At 42.5% G+C, this 18,289-nt stretch overlaps 1 protein-coding gene across 6 annotated transcripts in view; it reads right to left on the reverse strand.

Moving 5' to 3' along the window:
- Nucleotides 1-4,902, reverse strand: part of NPNT (nephronectin) — a 78,404-nt gene extending 73,502 nt beyond the window's left edge. For all 6 annotated transcript variants that reach the window (XM_082611070.1, XM_082611075.1, XM_082611073.1 and 3 more), the window contains exons 1-2: nucleotides 4,767-4,902; nucleotides 2,457-2,557 (exon numbers count right to left, since the gene is read on the reverse strand). In XM_082611070.1, coding sequence (XP_082467196.1) covers nucleotides 2,457-2,557; nucleotides 4,767-4,837 — 172 coding nt within the window. In that variant the 5' untranslated portion in view covers nucleotides 4,838-4,902. The remainder of the gene's footprint in view (nucleotides 1-2,456; nucleotides 2,558-4,766) is intronic.
- Between the last annotated feature and the right edge of the window lie 13,387 nt (nucleotides 4,903-18,289).

Below are 18,289 nucleotides of genomic sequence, written 5' to 3' on the forward strand. Positions count from 1 at the left end.
AAAAATGCATATATCATGCCTAAAGAACAAAGAATCTGAGAGCATGGGTATGTCCCATCCCAGAACACTGTCAGTAGCAGTAGTCTTTTACACTTCTTTAATTCCACACATAACAGTGTTTACTCTGTGCCAGTAATTTTACGTGCTTTACAAATCATAACTTACTTAAGCTGTATTGTGGTCCTAGGAGGTATTGTACTATTTTAGATCCATTTTAGTGATGAGGAAAATGAAGCACAGAGGGATTGAATAACCTGCTCAAGGTCACACAGCTAATAAGAGGTGGAACTAATTTAAACCCAGGCAATCTAGCTCCAGAGTCCACGTTCATTACGCTGCCTCTCAAACTTCCACCAAATCTAAGGTAAACTGTGATTTGTGCAGGATCACCTTACGCATTTATTACCATTTCAGTAACTATCTCATGCCATGTTGTAGCTTCCTCGGATTCAGTAACAGGAAGGAAAAGATAAGTACTATCCAATACTATATTTGACCACTGTGCAGTCTTTTAGAAACAAAATGAAGGTATAGAAAATAATAGAATAGTGTCCCATATCTGCTGGGAAAGCTACTGTGCAGAAAGTGGAATGCTAGGAAATCACTTGGATGTTTAAGTTTTGTAATGCCACTGGACCTTTCAAAGGTCTTTAAACTCATTCAAATTCAGAACTGCCAAGCCAGTGTATATTAGAGAAAATTTAATTCCAAGGTAAAGAGACATAAAACAGCTCCTAGAGGTTCTTTCTGGGGAATTCCGCAGTGGATGAACCTCTAAGAGATAGAGTTTTCTCCGCGGAATTCTTTTAGCACATCTGGCAGAGTGCAAATATACTCCTCCGCGTGCTTCTGCTGACTGCCCTGACACGCTGCCTTCATGGAAGGTGTACTCCGCTGAGCTCAGGGCACTCTGCCAGGCAGCCTTGTCCTGGGTGGGGCTGGTGGCCTGTGCACACCCAAAGCACTGCAACATTTGCTTTGGGAGTGTCCTGAAAATTAAGGCAGTGAAGGAGGAGGAAACTGTCTCCCTTCCTGCAAAGAAACTACTTATTTTTTATTCAGGAGAGATGTGTGTATTGGGTCAAGAGAAGAATCCTCTCTTCACCCTTTGCTTATCAACACCAGATTGCTCTTCAAATTCCACACCTGTGGCCTCCAGCTGTGCAAATACCTCTGGCCCTGTGGCATAAGACTTTATTTCACCAGGTACCATTCTTCTTTTTTGACCATCTTCCCTTAAAAACAACGGGAACAGACCAACCAGTGGGGGCACAGAAACTTTACCTAGTTCTTTTGTTTACTGAAAACTGGAGTTACCACCATCTGCCTTTATAAAAAGCAGTGATGACCCAACTGTGCAAAAAGTCTGGCCCAGTGGCTTGCAGGGAGCAGGTAGACAAACTTTAGTCCCCTTTACCTTTCCATCCCTAACCAGAGAGATCAACCTGGGACTGTCACTCTCCCTCCTTCACAAAGTTAAGGACAGACATCACACACAGTTCTCAAAGATTGAAATAGCTGAGGGAGTGCCTAGCTTTCCAAACTGAAATTTACCTGGTTCCTCATCCTGTCAGCACTTCTCTAAGGCAGGCTCCTCCCTTTCCAGCTCCAGACTTAACTATCCTTCCCTATTTCTCTAAGCCCCTTTCTCATCAGCAGTAAACACTGGGATATATGGCACCCAACTCAGTTCCCACTATCTAACCAGACATGCCAACCTCGTGCTCCAAAGATATCCCAGAAATTTACTTGATAGTTTGTGGATTCTTTTGTTAGGGGGAGTGGGATAAAATTTTAAGATCCAGATAAAATGCTGGGAATGAATTTCTCAAACTTCTGGGATGTGGCTCTGACTTCTACCATTAAAATACCCATTTGTGATCATGTAAAATTAAAAATCAGTGTTCTGATTGGGCACTTATTACATGATGTTGATTACTCATGGAACTTAAAGATGATGGGTTTTTTTTCCAGAGGTATTATTGGATTATACTGGGTGGTCCACTTAGAAGCCAGTCAATACAATCTCACTTCAAAAAAAAGGTTTACAAATAGGCCACTTTATACAACAGCCATGGTAAGGAATTTATAAATGCTATAAGGTTCAGAGTTTATTTAGTGTAAATACAGTCTAGCCTCATTATCTTACTCCCACCTCAGAGCCCAGAGCAAAGGAAAGAGTAAGCCTGATGGGAAAACAAGAGCTGGAGGTATGGGGGACAAAAGCTAAAATGAGCATCCTAGGTAGCTCTCTGTGAAAAACAAAACTGGCACCTTCCTACAGGTGGCTCAGGTTGGAAAGTGGCAGAATGAGAGGTCAGGGACTGCAGATTCTGTCAGAACCATACCACCAAGCCTTGCTCAGGAATGAGCCCTCCGACGTGCAGAGCAAAGCCATGACGGACAGTGGACAGCCCGCCCTCAAAGGAAGCTGAAGTCCCAGGGGTGATACTCACGCTGACACTGTCCCCAGGACCGGCGGGCCCAGGCCCAGCAGCAGTCAATCCTCCCACCATAACGACACAGGCCAATGGATGACACTATTTGCCTGGGCCACCTACCAAACAAAAAGATTCGAATTAAATAAAGACACTTTCGAAATTAAAAATAATTTCCTCTTTGTTATTACTTTAGAAAAAAAGTTTAATCACACCCAACAACTTTCTATGAACTCCTTCATGCCTGAAGAAATAAAACAATAACACACCTTCAGGGAAATAGTTCTGCCATGATCTAATTTCAAACAGCAGACAAATGCAGATACAACCGCCCAAGAGTAGGGGGGCGGGGTGGGGGGGAAGGGAGGGGAAGATCCTTTCTTCCAAGTAAAGAGCACCAGCTAAAACCAAGAATTCTCAAGGCTGCCACTCATAGGATGGTTTCTTAAGCTTGAAATAAAACAGATTCCTCAAAGGCCCACACCTGTTCCTGAGAGGAAAGTCAGTTTTGACTGATACACCGTAAACTGAAAAGTATTAAGTAAGACATGTCAAAGCAGAAAGAAAAATGTTTTCTGCCTTATATAACAGGTACATGTGGGAAGGACAAGAAAGGGAGGTTTCTCAAAATCAAATGAAACAGAACTCTTTTCCAGATATGACTCTTCTTCAGAAAAAGTTTCCAGAAAAAAATGTACTTGAGAAAGAAGACTAAATAAAACCAAGGAGAGTTTAAAGTGTAGCTAACATCTCAAGTGTCCTTGTGGTTTGAAACTTTCCTGCATCAACGATTCGTGTTACCGTGCTCTCTAATGTAAATAAGGACTAAAGCAAGCACTCGATTTCAGGATAAGATTTACTACCAGATTCCACTTTGACACCTTATTTGGTAAATCTGTTCGTTGTTTAGATTCACGCCTACCTCAATGACATTTCCCCCCTAGAGGATCAATATTTTAATTGTCTGTTTTAGACATCTTTTTAAGGCTGTATGGAAATCTTATGCATAATCATGTGATGTATTTCTTGTTGCAAATATGTGTGCAAGAAACGCACAACAGACACGAATGTGGGCAAATAATTACTTTAATAAAATAAAACAGCCTCTGGCCGCTACCCACGTCTTTTTTAGCTCCCTAATCTTTTCAATTCCCCTTCCTTTCATCTCCCCCTGATGCCCCCAAGCCCAAAGGACAAATAACCACGAACTCTCCATTTCCTCCAACCAGGTGGTAAACCAGCGGCTGCGCTTCTTCTCTTCAGCGCTCCACTGGCTTCCCTCCGTTCCTTCCAGGTACAAGAAAACCAATCAATTGTGGAATTGATTCGTTCCAAGATTGCAGGAAAAACAGGTGCGGCAGTCTTTCCGGCTGCGCGGGGGCGGGAGTGTGGGTGCCGGTCTTTGCCTGAGGGCGACTGCAGGGCGGTGTGACCCAAGTTAAAAACTCTCCTGGCTGCTCCTGCCTGGTTTCGGGGCGAGTCTGGTCTGCAATTGCGCCGAGGTGGGGTAACCGAGCACGCCCTCCCGACACACACACACACACACACACACACACTCACACACTCACTCACTCACTCACTCACTCACTCACTCACACACACACTCGCGGGAACCGATCCGGCGGCGGGGAAGAGGGCTCCGCGCGCAGAGGCGGGAGGAGCGGCTGAGTGACAGCGGAGCGGAGTACAGCCGTGGGCTGTTGGAACCTGTCAGAGCACGCAGCAGTCAGGCTCGCCCTAAGTCTCGGGAGCTGTGTGTGCGTACAGACACACAGACACCACACAGACACACGCACGCACGCAGAGTTCCCCGCCCCCGCCAAGGAAACCAAGTGGGGAGGCAAACAGGTCCCCCCCCGGAAGCCCAGTCGCTTCCTCTCCCCACCCTTTGTGTGAGCGGCCCTGACAGCTCCCAGCCGGGATTTGGCCCTGACTACCTGGAAGTTTCCCCACTGCAGAGCTGTCTAAACCAAGAGCGAGAGTTTCCCAGCCAAGGGATGTCCCGCGCGTCACCTCCTCTGGGGCGGCTAACCCGCGCCCTCAGAACCCAGACGCCCGGCTCGAGCCTCCCCTCTCTCCCAGCCCTCTTTGCCGAGCCGCCGCGCAGCCTCTCCCGGGGAGCCGCGGCCGGGTTCCTGGACGCGCAGGGGGCGCGCCCTCCAGGCCTCGGGCAGCCACTGGTAGAGAGGGCGGCTCGACGGCTCTCCTCCCGCCGAGGCTGTGCGGTGGCCCAACTTCTGGAGCGAGAGCAGAGAGGGGGAACCCCAGGGCCCGGTGTGAAATTAGCGCTTCATCAAGCAGGAGAGGGCGCCCCGGGGCCCGACTCACCTCCCGTCGAACTCCGCGGTCGCCTGCAGATAGAGCGAGGACCCGAGCACCAGCGCCAGGAGGAAATCCATGTTGGGCGGCGAGTCCCGCGCGGCGGCTCAGCTGCGCGCGGCGAGCAGGTTGGGGGTGCTGGGCTCGCAGGAGAGGCGCGCTCGGCTCCCCCGAGGAGCTGCGGCAGCCGGGAACCCCTGCGGCCGCCGCGGCTAATGCTGCCACTCTCGGAGGAGAGCGGCGCGGCGCGCAGCCGGAGCAGGTCTGCGCGCGGCGTCCCGAGCCCCCTCCGGCTCCCTCCCCGAGAGGGGAGGTGCTGCAGGGGAAGCTGCGCCGCCTGCGGGGAGGGGCGGGGGGCGCGCGTGCGCCCGACTAGCCGCTCTCGGGGCCCCGGGTGAGGGGTGAGGGCGCTCGGCCCGGCTGCGGGAAGCTCTTGGGCGGGGGCGCCGCGGGAAGGCAGCGTCTCTTGGGGACCAGCCAAGCGGGGTGAGTGCCAGGCTGGGAGGAAAGTTGCAAGCCTGGCCTGGGCTGGGGAGAGAAGGGTGCTCGGCAGGAAAGTCAGAGCCGGGGAGGAAAGGGGCCCGGGGCGGAGGTGCGCGCTCCGCGGGTTCCTTCCGAGCAGGTGGTGACCGAAGGGGCGAGCCGCAGCTTTCACCGGAGGGCTAAGTCCAAGATGAGAGAGGTTTGTGGGACTGGAGCTGAGCAGTGTCTGCATGTAGTGAAACCGCAGCGCGACTTGGACAAATTAGCAAAGGCAAACTCCGGGAGTTTGCTTCTCCCGCAGAGTTGGCAGAGGCAGATTTTTAAAAATTTTGTAACCAAGCGAAAGAAATGCTTGGCTTCTTTTTCGAGTTTTGAAGAAGAGACGTGCAGACTGTTTCCGTCTCTGCCTGCTCAACACTGAGCACATTAGAAGGAGAGCAACGGCTGCCCCTTTAGGGGCACGTGTCCCCCGGAGAGGGAGGGCGGTTACTACTTAGCAGTCCTGTGGTGCCCGATACTGCGGAGATCATTTAGAAAACCATTTTGAACCATCATTGTTCTGTTATTGCAGAGTAAAATGTATTATGAAAGGACTGTGTTCAAATGAAAACACTCAGTGATTAACCTAAAATGCACGTTAAAACATCAGTCCAATCAAGTCACCACTCTTCCCAAGCCCTACCCGGAATAACCGCCCAGGCCAGTGATCTGGTCTCCCATACCTCTCTTCTAATCCATGGCCTCTGTGCCTTTCTCCCACACTCCAGGCATGCCCCTTGCCTCGGGCCGTTGACTGTTACTTCTGCCTGGACCCAGATATCGGCATGGCTCCTTTTCTCACTTGTCTTTGCTCATATGTCACCTCTTTGAGGAGACGAAACTTGACCACCCTATTTAAAATTGCAACCTGTCACTGCCTGTTCTAATTTCTTTTCTCCAAAGCACTCATCTTCTAGTTTCCTATATAATTTGCTTCTTTCTTGTTTTGCATGTCTTCTTTCTGCTAGAATGCAAACTCTACAAGGGCAAGTTTCTTTGTTCAGTGCCTGGCATGTAGTAGGTGCTCATAAATGTTTATTGAATGAGTTTGTTATGTTACAAACTCCCCCCCATCTTTATTGTTTTTTTGAGATTTCTCCAACTTTAAATTTTTAATGGAAAGTTCTGTGGCAGAGGGACCTCATTATCTCGATCTCTTAGTGTGTATAAACACAGGAATTTTCTGCAAGAAAAGGAAAAATAATGGTTTCAACTTAAATGACTCTTTGATTTCCAAGTTGTTTTCTGTTAGCAAAACAAGTTTCTATTTTAATCTCAGGAAATATCCATTCCATTTCAGGCTTGGGACATTATTTTAGGCAAACAGCTTGGTGTCATCCATTTCAGATCTTTCTAAAAAAGTAGGAGTCAAAATATTTTTTCTGCAGAAAATCAAATTTTTGTAAGTGTAATGTAGGCCTGGTTCCAGGTTCCAGTGGCTGCTCCTTAGCCATTTTCTTTGTTTATAGGTTCCTGGCTTGAGCAATGGATGATTAGAGAGAAAGGGGCTAACCTACAGGCTAAAAATTGGAGATAGAATGAAAGGAAGATGAATGGTAGGTGAAAATAGGACAAATGTCTGGAGTAAGTGTGTAATACCCACTCTGCCTATCTCTTTTTTATTTTTCCATATATTTTCTTTGGCCTAGAAAACAGTCCATTCATCTTCCTTCTTCTTCTTCTTCTTTTTTTTTTAAGTTTTATTGGAATATAGTTGATTTACCATGTTGTGTTAGTTTCAGGTGTACAACAAAGTGAATCAGCATCTTCCTTCTTCATAGGGACACTCTCCACTTACCCTTTGGATCCAAGCTCAGCTGACAGTTACCCAGGAAGGAAGCCTTTGTGATTTTTCGCATGCCTGAGACTCCTGTGGCATGTGCTTCTATAGCCCTATGCGTCCCCTAGAGTAACTCTTAATGCACTGTGGTGGAACTGCTTCTCTACCAAATCTACGTTCCCTCGAGACACTAATCTAGCCAATAGGAGGAGGGCAAGGGCAGTCGTCATTTTATCCCTTGCACCCAGCACAATGTCTGGCACAAGGCTTAAATTCAGCAAATATTAAAAAGATTGCATTGGGTTGCATTAAATTCTGTCTGGTGAACTTGAGCTTCTCCCTTGAGTCAGCCGTAGCTAATTATATCAGTCTTTGTTGAATCATGCAGTGAGGAGACGCTAAAGGAATTCCAAGGTCTAACTGGGTAATCTGCTGCCATTATGACCACCAGTGCCCATTCCAAAAAAAGAGGTGGAGTTCCCATGGGACTGACATTTCACTATCTCAGTCTTAAAAACAAACAAGAGACTTCCCTGGTGGTCCAGTTTTTAAGATCTGCCTTCCAATGCAGGGGATGTGGAACAATCCCTGGTCAGGGAACTAAGATCGCACAAGCCGAGGGCCAACTAAGCCCACATGCTCTAGAGCCCGCGTGCCACAGGGAAAGATCCTGCGTGCCACAACTGAGACCCGATGCAGCCAAATAAATAGATAGATAGATAGATAGAAAGAAAGAAAGAAAGAAAGAAAGAAAGAAAGAAAGAAAACCATACCAAAGAGCTTTTAGCAATATCTGTACTTTACCAGTAGTACAACGTTTTGGTTAGGTTTCATACCAGATAATACCACCTTGCAAGGAGTAATCCCAATTTCCTTGCACACTAATAATCATCTATCACTGGTTACAATGTGATACAGATAAACGGCAAAATAGAACTAAGCGCACACAACTTCCAATACCTGGAAATCAGAAGCTCTTAATTATTTAGTCTTTTTTTTTTTTTCCCCAGCAAATATATATTGAGAGCCTACCCTGTATTGGCCATTTCTAGGTGCTAGGACTTCACCAACAAGACAAAGTCATGCCCCAAAAAAGCTTGAATTGCACTGGGGGAGCAAGACAGTATGTGCTATAAAGAGAGGGTAAAGGTGTAAATAGAGTAAAGGAAGGATAAGGTGATAGAAAGATGGGCTGTGATTTTAGGTGGAGTGATTTGGTCACCTCTGGGAGATGACATTTGAGCAGAGTCAGGATAAAGTGAGGGTGTTGGTTAGCGGTAGTGTTCAGGCAAAGGAGAGAGAAAATGTGTTTTCTCTACCAAGTTCTCATAGTCAGTGTCATGGAAGCTGTTAAGCAAGCTATTGCTCCTTCTGTCCCATATGCGGTGGTGACACAGGGACAGGATTACTGCTTCAAAAAGTCCTATTAAGAAAAGAGAAGGATGAGGAACACACAGCTGCTCATTCACAGCAGTTTTTGTTTTTGTTTTTGTTTTTTGCGGTACGTGGGCCTCTCACTGTTGTGGCCTCTCCCGTTGCAGAGTGCAGGCTCCGGACGCACAGGCTCAGCGGCCATGGCTCACGGGCCCAGCCACTCCGCGGCACGTGGGACCTTCCCGGACCGGGGCACGAACCCGTGTCCCCTGCATCGGCAGGCGGACTCTCAACCACTGCGCCACCAGGGAAGCCCCATGAGTGTTGCTTTTAAGGAGCTAAGAGAGACCACATTTTCAGGCCAGACTCATGGTTTCTGTGGCTTTAAGATCTCCTTAAAACCCTAATAGATCTAATTGCTTCCAGTCAGTTCCTTGTGCAGATAACATAACCAAAGTCTTTTCTAGTCCTAGTTCTTAAGCCTCCTTTATTTCTTTGATTCCTCGTGTCCATACCTTACTCTTTCATCTTAATGGAGGCCACCTTGAGGCTAGCTGAAATTATAGGGTTGTTTGGGAGGGCCACACCCTTACTCTGATCCTTGCCACAGGGATTAGATATATACTTATATTAATGTTCAGGGCATAAAAGCAGTTGTCTTTTTCAACCCTGGGAGGCCCGAAATTTCTGGACATTCTCATTTCCTGCCGTTTCTGCTTGTAAAACAGCCAGTTCTTGCCTGAGGCCATCCCTTTCTTTAGATACCTTGTAAAAGCAACAAGGAGCAGCAAATATACTAACATTCTCATTTTCTATAATGATATTCCTTTTATCTGGATATACTGTACCTTCCAAGTGAGCACAGTAATAATTCTACAAAATAACATGTGTCACAAGCTTTCCAGCCTACACACAGCAGCTGTAGCTATGCCACAATCAGAGCATACCACCCCTTCAAAGAACAGATAATTCTAATACTATTTAAATTCTTCTAAAGTATCAAAAAAGAAATGCTTAAGAATTATTCCTGAGAAGTCATTGATATCTGCACCTGAAAAAATAGCCTTTTCATGTGTGCACAAACATACACACATATACAGATATGAATATCAATGCAAAAGCCCTAAATAAATGATTAGTAAGTACAATCTAGGAATATATTAAAAGAATCCATTACAGTCAAGTTGACAGAAACCTCTATGTGGGTAAACGGTTAACAAAATCCCTTTCCCATTCTTCATGAGAATTTGACCTTATGTTAACTTTTTAGCATTGTTCCCCTGGCAACCTGATAAGGTGATTTGTGAACTGTGTAGCTATGTGGCTGGTAAAAATGGACCCCTGATTGGTAAACTGCATTTAGACAGGGAGAACCAAATATGCGAGATGGTAAACCATAGCTTTGGAACAACCTGAGTTCAGTGACTGTGCATGTCCCTTGCAGAGACTGGACACTAGGCCAATAGGGTTGTTACAAAGATGGAACTGAAGATGGACCACCACTGGTTGAATCTGCAAATGTGGGAACCCACGGATAAGGGAGGGTCAACCGTACTACACCATTTTATTTAAGGAGCTTGAGCATCTGTGGATTTTGGTCTCCGTGGGGGTCCTGGAACAAATCCCCTGCGCATATGGAAGGACAACTGTACTCACTGTCAATGATTCTCATCCATCTTCAAGTAATTCTGCAAAGACAATGGAAGACTTTATTTGATAGGCCTTCAATTCTATTTTAATATCACTGGAAGAATTGAAATAGGCATGAATGGCTGACCAACACATTAGAAAGCAGTTTCAAGAATTATGAAGTAGTTATGTTTAGTCTCTTACTTTTCAGCTGTTTTAAATTTGTATCTTAATGATTAGTATCACAAAACCAAGAGTGGTAACACTGGCCAGCTTCTTCAACACATTACTCCTAATATCTTTGGCTTAACACAATTCAATTCCTTTCATTAGTGCAAAAATTTAACGCAGGTTGGACAGCTCTCCTAAGTGATCCTTTGCAAGTGGCTATCCAGGCAGCTGGGCTCCTTCTGTCCTGTGGTTTTATCTTCCTGGAGTTCTCCTGTAGCCACGTGGTCAAGGGAGAGAGAGAGCCCAGGCAATTATACCTGGGGGTTTGTGGCATTCCACTGGCCACTACCTAGTTACATGGCTCCAATTTAACTGCAAGAGAATTTGGAAAATATATTTTTCCAGTGTGCCAAGGAGGAAAATGAAAACTTTTAATTGAATATCTAGCATTGTCTTTGCCATAGCCTCAAGAAATCAGTAAACTTAGTATTTAATTACTGCCAGAAAGAAAACTTAACACTAACTATGACATCACTGAAAAATCATTGTACTTGAAAATCATTCTCCAAAATTCACTTAGTCTATGATTTTCATCATACAGTAAGTCAATATATTTATTTGGGAATTCTTAATGTATAACTCACCCAATTAAATTAGGTAAATTGTGTAAAGTACCTAGTCAAGCACATGGTACATGTAATAAGTGCTCAACAAATACTGATTGGTTTTACTGCAGGGAATTAAATGCTTCTCTAAGATTTTTCTATGTCTAAGACAGGCAACTCCAAACACTTCCCTGAACATTTTCTGTGCCTACACCAGCTCTGACAATGCTGTATTGTGAATCTCTAATCTCAATTTAGCTTCTGTCAAAGTATTTGAGCAAATTCAAAGTTGCCTAAAATACTCTTGCATCTCACTGCCACACGGGGGGAAGTACTAGTTAAGCTTTTCACCTTTCATAATAAATTATCAACCTACTCTTCTGGTCTCTAAAGCATGGATCTGTTCTCAAACAACATGGAAGACCAATTCTTTAGGCAAAACTTTAGTGCTTATAAAAATCCTTCTTAAATGATATTTATGGAAGCCAACCTAGATAAGGGGATGTGCTATCTAACAATTCCTCTTAATTTCCCAAATATTAACCTTGGATCAAGTTAGTCTCTTGGAACTTAACTTAGAACCTGGAAGATTCTTCTCTTACTAAGTTGGACCTACATCTTAAATGAGTTTATTATAAGATATAGTTAAATAAGATCTGCACCTGCACTTTCTGGAAGATTGTTGTGGATGTTTTCTGATGTATCTGTTTTGATCCCATAAAGTAATTTCTTATAGAATTTCAGGCCAATAAAAATTTTGTTTCTTTGGAGAAAATTTTATGTCTTCTATTTTCTGATGAACACTCACTATATCAAGTTTCCCTTTTAAAAGTGGCTTCCAGCAAACTATGGAGACAGCAAAAAGATCAATGATTGCCAAGTGTTAATGAGGAGAAGGGGATGATGAGCAGAGCACAGAGAAATTTTAGAGCTGTGGAACAATTCTGTATCATATGGTTATGGCGGGGATGCATGCCATTATACATTTGTCAAAACCCATAGAATGCACAATACCAAGAGTGAACCCTAGTGGAAACTATGGACTTTGGGGCCTCCCTGATGGCGCAGTGGTTAAAGAATCCACCTGCCAATGCAGGGAACATGGGTTCGAGCACTGGTCCAGGAAGATCCCACATGCCATGGAGCAACTAATCCTGTGCGCCACAACTACTGTGCTCTAGAGCCCGCTAAGCCACAACTACTGAAGCCCGCACACCTAGAGCCCGTGCAGCACAACAAAGAGTAGCCCCCGCTCACTGCAACTAGAGAAAGCGTGTACGCAGCAACAAAGACCCAACACAGCCAAAAATAAATAAAATAAATAATTTTATATAAAAAAAACAAACTATGAACTTTGGGTGATTATAATGTGTCAGTGTAGGTGAACTGATTATAACAAATGTACCACTCTGGTGGGGGATGTTGATAACGGGGGAGGCTATGGGTATGTGGGAGCAGGGGAGTGAATGGGAAAACTCTGTACCTTCCATTTAATTTTGCTGTGAATCTAAAACGGCTCTAAAAAATAAATCTATTAAAATTTTTTTAAAAGAAAGGGTTTATATATCTTACCATTAATTTCCCCCAATAATTTAAATTTCATATGGCAGTTGTGTTTAATGTTATTTAGTTTAAATTATGGACAATTAAAATTTTCATGTAAACTTGGAGGATAAATAAATAAATAAATAAATAAATTCATATGTATTTTCTAAGTGTCTACCAGGAAGCTTTGAGTTAAATTCTTTCTTTTTTTCTTTTTAATTTAATTTATTTATTTATACAGCAGGTTCTTATTAGTTATCTATTTTATACATATTAGTGTATATATGTCAATCCCAATCTCCCAATTCATCCCATCATCCCCCGCACCCTGCTTTCCCCCTTGGTGTCCATACGTTTGTGCTCTACATCTGTGTCTCTATTTCTGCCTTGCAAACCGGTTCATCTGTACTATTTTCTAGATTCCACATATATGTGTTAATATACTATTTTTTTTTCTCTTTCTGACTTACTTCACTCTGTATGACTGTCTCTAGGTCCATCAACGTCTCTACAAATGACCCAGTTTCATTCCTTTTAAATGACTAATATTCTATTGTATATATGTACCATATCTTCTTGATCCATTAGTCTTTCGATGGGCATTTAGGTTGCTCCAATGACCTGGCTATTGTAAACAGTGCTGCAATAAACATTGGAGTGCATGTGTCTTTTTGAATTATGGTTTTCTGTTGGGTATATGCCCAAGTAGTGGGATTGTTAGGTCATATGGTATTTCTATTTTTAGTTTTTTAAGGAACCTCCATACTGTTCTCCATAGTGACTGTATCAATTTACATTCCCACCAACAGTACAAGAGGGTTCCCTTTTCTCCACACTCTCTCCAGCATTTATTGTTTGTAGATTTTTCTGATGATGCCCATTCTAATCAGTGTGAGGTAATACCTCATTGTAGTTTTGATTTGCATTTCTTTTTTTTAAATTTTTTATTTATTTATTTATGGCTGTGTTGGGTCTTCGTTTCTGCGCGAGGGCTTTCTCTAGTTGTGGTAAGCAGGGGCCACTCCTCATCGTGGTGCGCGGGCCTCTCACTATCGCGGCCTCTCTTGTTGTGGAGCACAGGCTCCAGATGCGCAGCCTCAGTAATTGTGGCTCACGGGGCTAGCTGCTCCGTGGCATGTGGGATCTTCCCAGACCAGGGCTCGAACCCGTGTCCCCTGCATTGGCAGGCAGACTCTAAACCACTGCGCCACCAGGGAAGCCCCTTGATTTGCATTTACTCTAATAATTAGTGATGTTGAGCAGATTTTCATGTGCTTCTTGGCCATCTGCATGTCTTCTTTGGAGAAATGTCTATTTAGGTCTTCTGCCCATTTTCTGATTGGATTGTTTGTTTTTTTTAATATTGAGCTGCATGAGCTGTTTATATATTTTGGAGATCAATCCTTTGTCTGTTGATTCATTTGCAAATATTTTCTCCCATTCTGAGGGTTGTCTTTTGTTCTTGTTTATGGTTTCCTTTCCTGTGCAAAAGCTTTTAAGTTTCATTAGGTCCCATTTGTTTATTTTTGTTTTTATTTCCATTACTCTAGGAGGTGGGTCAAAAAGGACTTTGCTGTGATTTATGTCAAAGAGTGTTCTTCCTATGTTTTCCTCTAAGAGTTTTATACTGTCCGGTCTTACATATAGGTCTTTAATCCATTTTGAGTTTATTTTTGTGTATGGTGTCAGGGAGTGTTCTAATTTCATTCTTTTACATGTAGCTGTCCAGTTTTCCCAGCACCACTTATTGAAGAGACTGTCTTTTCTCCATTGTATATCCTTGCCTTCTTTGTCATAGATTAGTTGACCATAGGTGTGTGGGTTTAACTCTGGGCTTTCTATCTGGTTCCATTGATCTATATTTCTGTTTTTGTGCCAGTACCATATTGTCTTGACCATTGCAGCTTTGTAGTATAGTCTGAAGTCAGGGAATCTGATTCCTCCAGCTCTGTTTTCTTCCCTCAAGATTTCTTTGGCTATTTGGGGTCTTTTGTGTCTCCATACAAATTTTAAGATTTATTTGTTCTGGTTCTGTAAAACATGCCATTGGTAACTTGATACAGATTTCATTGAATCTGTAGATTGCTTTGGGTAATATAGTCCTTTTCACAATATTGATTCTTCCAATAAAAGAACATGGTATATCTCTCCATCTGTTTGTGTCATCTTTGATTTCTTTCATCAGTGTCTTATAGTTTTCTGAGTACAGGTCTTTTACCTCCTTAGGTAGCTTTATTCCTAAGTATTTTATTCTTTTTGTTGCAATGGTGAATGGGATTGTTTCCTTAATCTCTCTTTCTGATCTTTTGTTGTTAGTGTATAAGAATGCAAGAGATTTCTCTGTATTAATTTTGTATCCTGCAACTTTACCACATTCACTGATTAGCTCTAGTAGTTTTCTGGTGGCATCTTTAGGATTGTCTGTGTATAGTATCATGTCATCTGCTAACAGTGACAGTTTTACTTCTTCTTTTTCAATTTGTATCCCTTTTACTTCTTTTTCTTCTCTGATTGCTGTGACTAGGACTTCCAAAACTATGTTGAATAATAGTGGTGAGAGTGGACATCTTTGTCTTGTTCTTGGTTTTAGAGGAAATGCTTTCAGTTTTTCACCATTGAGAATGATGTTTGCTGTGGGTTTGTCATATATGGCCTTTATTATGTTAAGGTAGCTTCCCTCTATGCCCACTTTCTGGAGAGTTTTTATCATAAATGGGTGTTGAATTTTGTCAAAAGCTTTTTCTGTATCTGTTGAGATGATCATATGGGTTCTATTCTTCAATTTGTTAATATGGTGTATCACATTGATTGATTTGCATATATTGAAGAATCCTTGTATCTCTAGGATAAATCCCACTTGTTCATGGTGTATGATTCTTTTAATGTGTTGTTGGATTCTGTTTGTTAGTATTTTGTTGAGGATTTTGGCACCTATATTCATCAGTGATATTGGTATGTAATTTTCTTTTTTTAAAAATATCTTTGTCTGGTTTTGGTATCAGGGTGACGGTGGCCTAGTAGAATGAGTTTGGGAGTGTTCTTTCCTCTGCAATTTTTGGGAAGAGTTTGAGAAGGATGGGTGTAAGCTGTTCTCTAAATGTTTGATAGAATTCACCTGTGAAGCCATCTGGTCCTGGACTTTTGTTTGTTGGAAGATTTTTTTTTTTTTTTTTTTTTTGCAGTACGCGGGCCTCTCACTGTTGTGGCCTCTCCCGTTGCGGAGCACAGGCTCCGGACGCTCAGGCTCAGTGGCCATGGCTCACGGGCCTAGCCGCTCCGCGGCATGTGGGATCTTCCCAGACCGGGGCACGAACCCATGTCCCCTGCATCGGCAGGCGGATTCTCAACCACTGCGCCACCAGGGAAGCCCTGTTGGAAGATTTTTAATCACAGTTTCAATTTCATTACTTGTGATTGGTCTGTTCATGTTTTCTGTTTCTTCTTGGTTCAGTCTTGGAAGGTTATACCTTTCTAAGAATTTGTCCATTTCTTCCAGGTTGTCCATTTTATTGGCATAGAGTTGCTTGTAGTAGTCTCTTAGGATGCTTTGTATTTCTGTGGTGTCTGTTGTAACTTCTTCTTTTTCGTTTCTAATTTTACTGATTTGAGTCCTCTCCCTCTTTTTCTTGATGAGTCTGGCTAAAGGTTTGTCAATTTTGTTTATCTTCTGAAGGAACCAGCTTTTAGTTTTATTGATCTTGGCTACAGTTTTCTTTGTTTCTATTTCATTTATTTCTGCTCTGATCTTTATGATTTCTTTGTTTCTACTAACTTTGGGTTTTGTTTGTTCTTCTTTCTCTAGTTACTTTAGGCATAAGGTTAGATTGTTTATTTGAGATTTTTCTTGTTTCTTGAGGTAGGATTTTATTGCTACAAACTTCCTTCTTAGAACTGCTTTTGCTGCATCTTATAGGTTTTGGATCATCGTGTTTTCATTGTCATTTGTGTCTAGGTATTTTGTGAATTCCTCCTTGATTTCTTAAGATCTCTTGGTTATTTAGTAACGTATTGTTTAGCCTCTTGTTTGTGTTTTTTATGTTTTTATCCCTGTAATTGATTTTAATCTCATAGCATTGTTGTCAGAAAAGATGCTTGATATAATTTCAGTTTTCTTAAATTTACCAAGGTTTGATTTGTTACCCAAGATGTGATCTATCCTGGAGAATGTCCCGTGTGCACTTGAGAAGAAAGTGTAATCTGCTGTTTTTGGATGGAATATCCTATAACTATCAATTAAATCTATCTGGTCTATTGTGTCATTTAAAGCTTTTGTTTCCTTATTACTTTTCTGTTTGGATGATCTGTCCATTGGTGAAAGTGGGGTGTTAAAGTCCCCTACTATTACTGTGTTGCTGTTGATTTCCTGTTTTATAGGTGCTAGCATTTGCCTTATGTATTGAGGTGCTCCTATGTTGGGTGCATATATATTTATAATTGTTATATCTTCTTCTTGGATTGGTCCCTTGATCATTATGTATTGTCCTTCCTTGTCTCTTGTAACATTCTTAATTTTAAAGTCTGTTTGATCTGAAATGAGTATTGCTACTCCAGCTTTCTTTTGATTTCCATTTGCATGGAATATCTTTTTCCAACCCCTCACTTTGTCTGTATGTGTCCCTAGGTCTGAAGTGGGCCTCTTATAGACAGCACATATATGTGTCTTGTTTTTGTATCCGTTCAGTGAGCCTGTGTCTTTTGGTTGGATCATTTAATCCATTCACATTTAAGGTAATTATTGATATGTATTACCATTTCCTTAATTGTTTGGGGCTTGTTATTGTAGGTTCTTTCCTTCTTTTGTGTTTCCCACTTAGAGAAGTTCCTTTAGCATTTGTTGTAGAGCTGGTTTGGTGGTGCTGAATTCTCTTAGCTTTTGCTTATCTGTAAATCTTTTGATTTCTCTGTTGAATCTGAATGAGATACTTGCCGGGTAGTGTAATCTTGGTTGTAGGTTCTTCCCTTTCATCACTTTAAATATATCATGCCACTCCCTTCTGGGTTGTAGAGTTTCTGCTGAGAAATCAGCTGTTAACCTTACGGGAGTTTCCTTGTATGTTATTTGTCATTTTTCCCTCGTTGCTTTTAATAATTTTTCTTTGCCTGTAATTTTTGTCAATTTGATTACTATGTTTCGGCATGCTTCTCCTTGGGTTTATCCTGCCTGGGACTCTCTGAACTTCCTGGACTTGGGTGGCTATTTCCTTTCCCATATTAGGGAAGTTTTTGACTATAATCTCTTCAAATATTTTCTCGGGTCCTTTCTCTCTCTCTCTTCTCCTTCTGGGACCCCTATAATGCGAATGTTGGTGCGTTTAATGTTGCCCAGAAGTCTCTTAGGCTTTCTTCATTACTTTTCATTCTTTTTTCTTTATTCTGTTCCACAGCACTGAATTCCACCATCTGTCTTCCAGTTCACTTATCTGTTCTTCTGCCTCAGTTATTCTGCTGTTGATTCCTTCTAGTGTATTTTTCATTTCAGTTATTGTATTGTTCATCTCTGTTTGTTTGTTCTTTAATTCTTCTAGGTGTTTGTTCTTTAATTTTTCTAGGTCTTTGTTAAACATTTCTTGCATCTTCTCCATCTTTGCCTCCATTCTTTTTCTGATGTCCTGGATCATCTTCACTATAATTATTCTGAATTCTTTTTCTGGAAGGTTACCTATCTCCATGTCATTTAGTTTTTTTTTTTTTTTTCTGGGGTTTTATCTTGTTCCTTCATCTGATACATAGTCCTCTGCCTTTTCGTTTTGTCTATCTTTCTGTGAATGTGGGTTTTGTTCTACAGGATGCAGGATTGTAGTTCTTGCTTCTGCTGTCTGTCCTCTGGTGGACAAGGCTATCTAAAGGCTTGTGCAAGCTTCTTGATGGTAGGGACTGGTGGTGGGTAGAGCTGGGTGTTGCTCTGG

Source organism: Mesoplodon mirus, assembly GCF_964341445.2.
Source record: "Mesoplodon mirus genome assembly, chromosome: 2".
NCBI lineage: Eukaryota > Metazoa > Chordata > Mammalia > Artiodactyla > Ziphiidae > Mesoplodon > Mesoplodon mirus.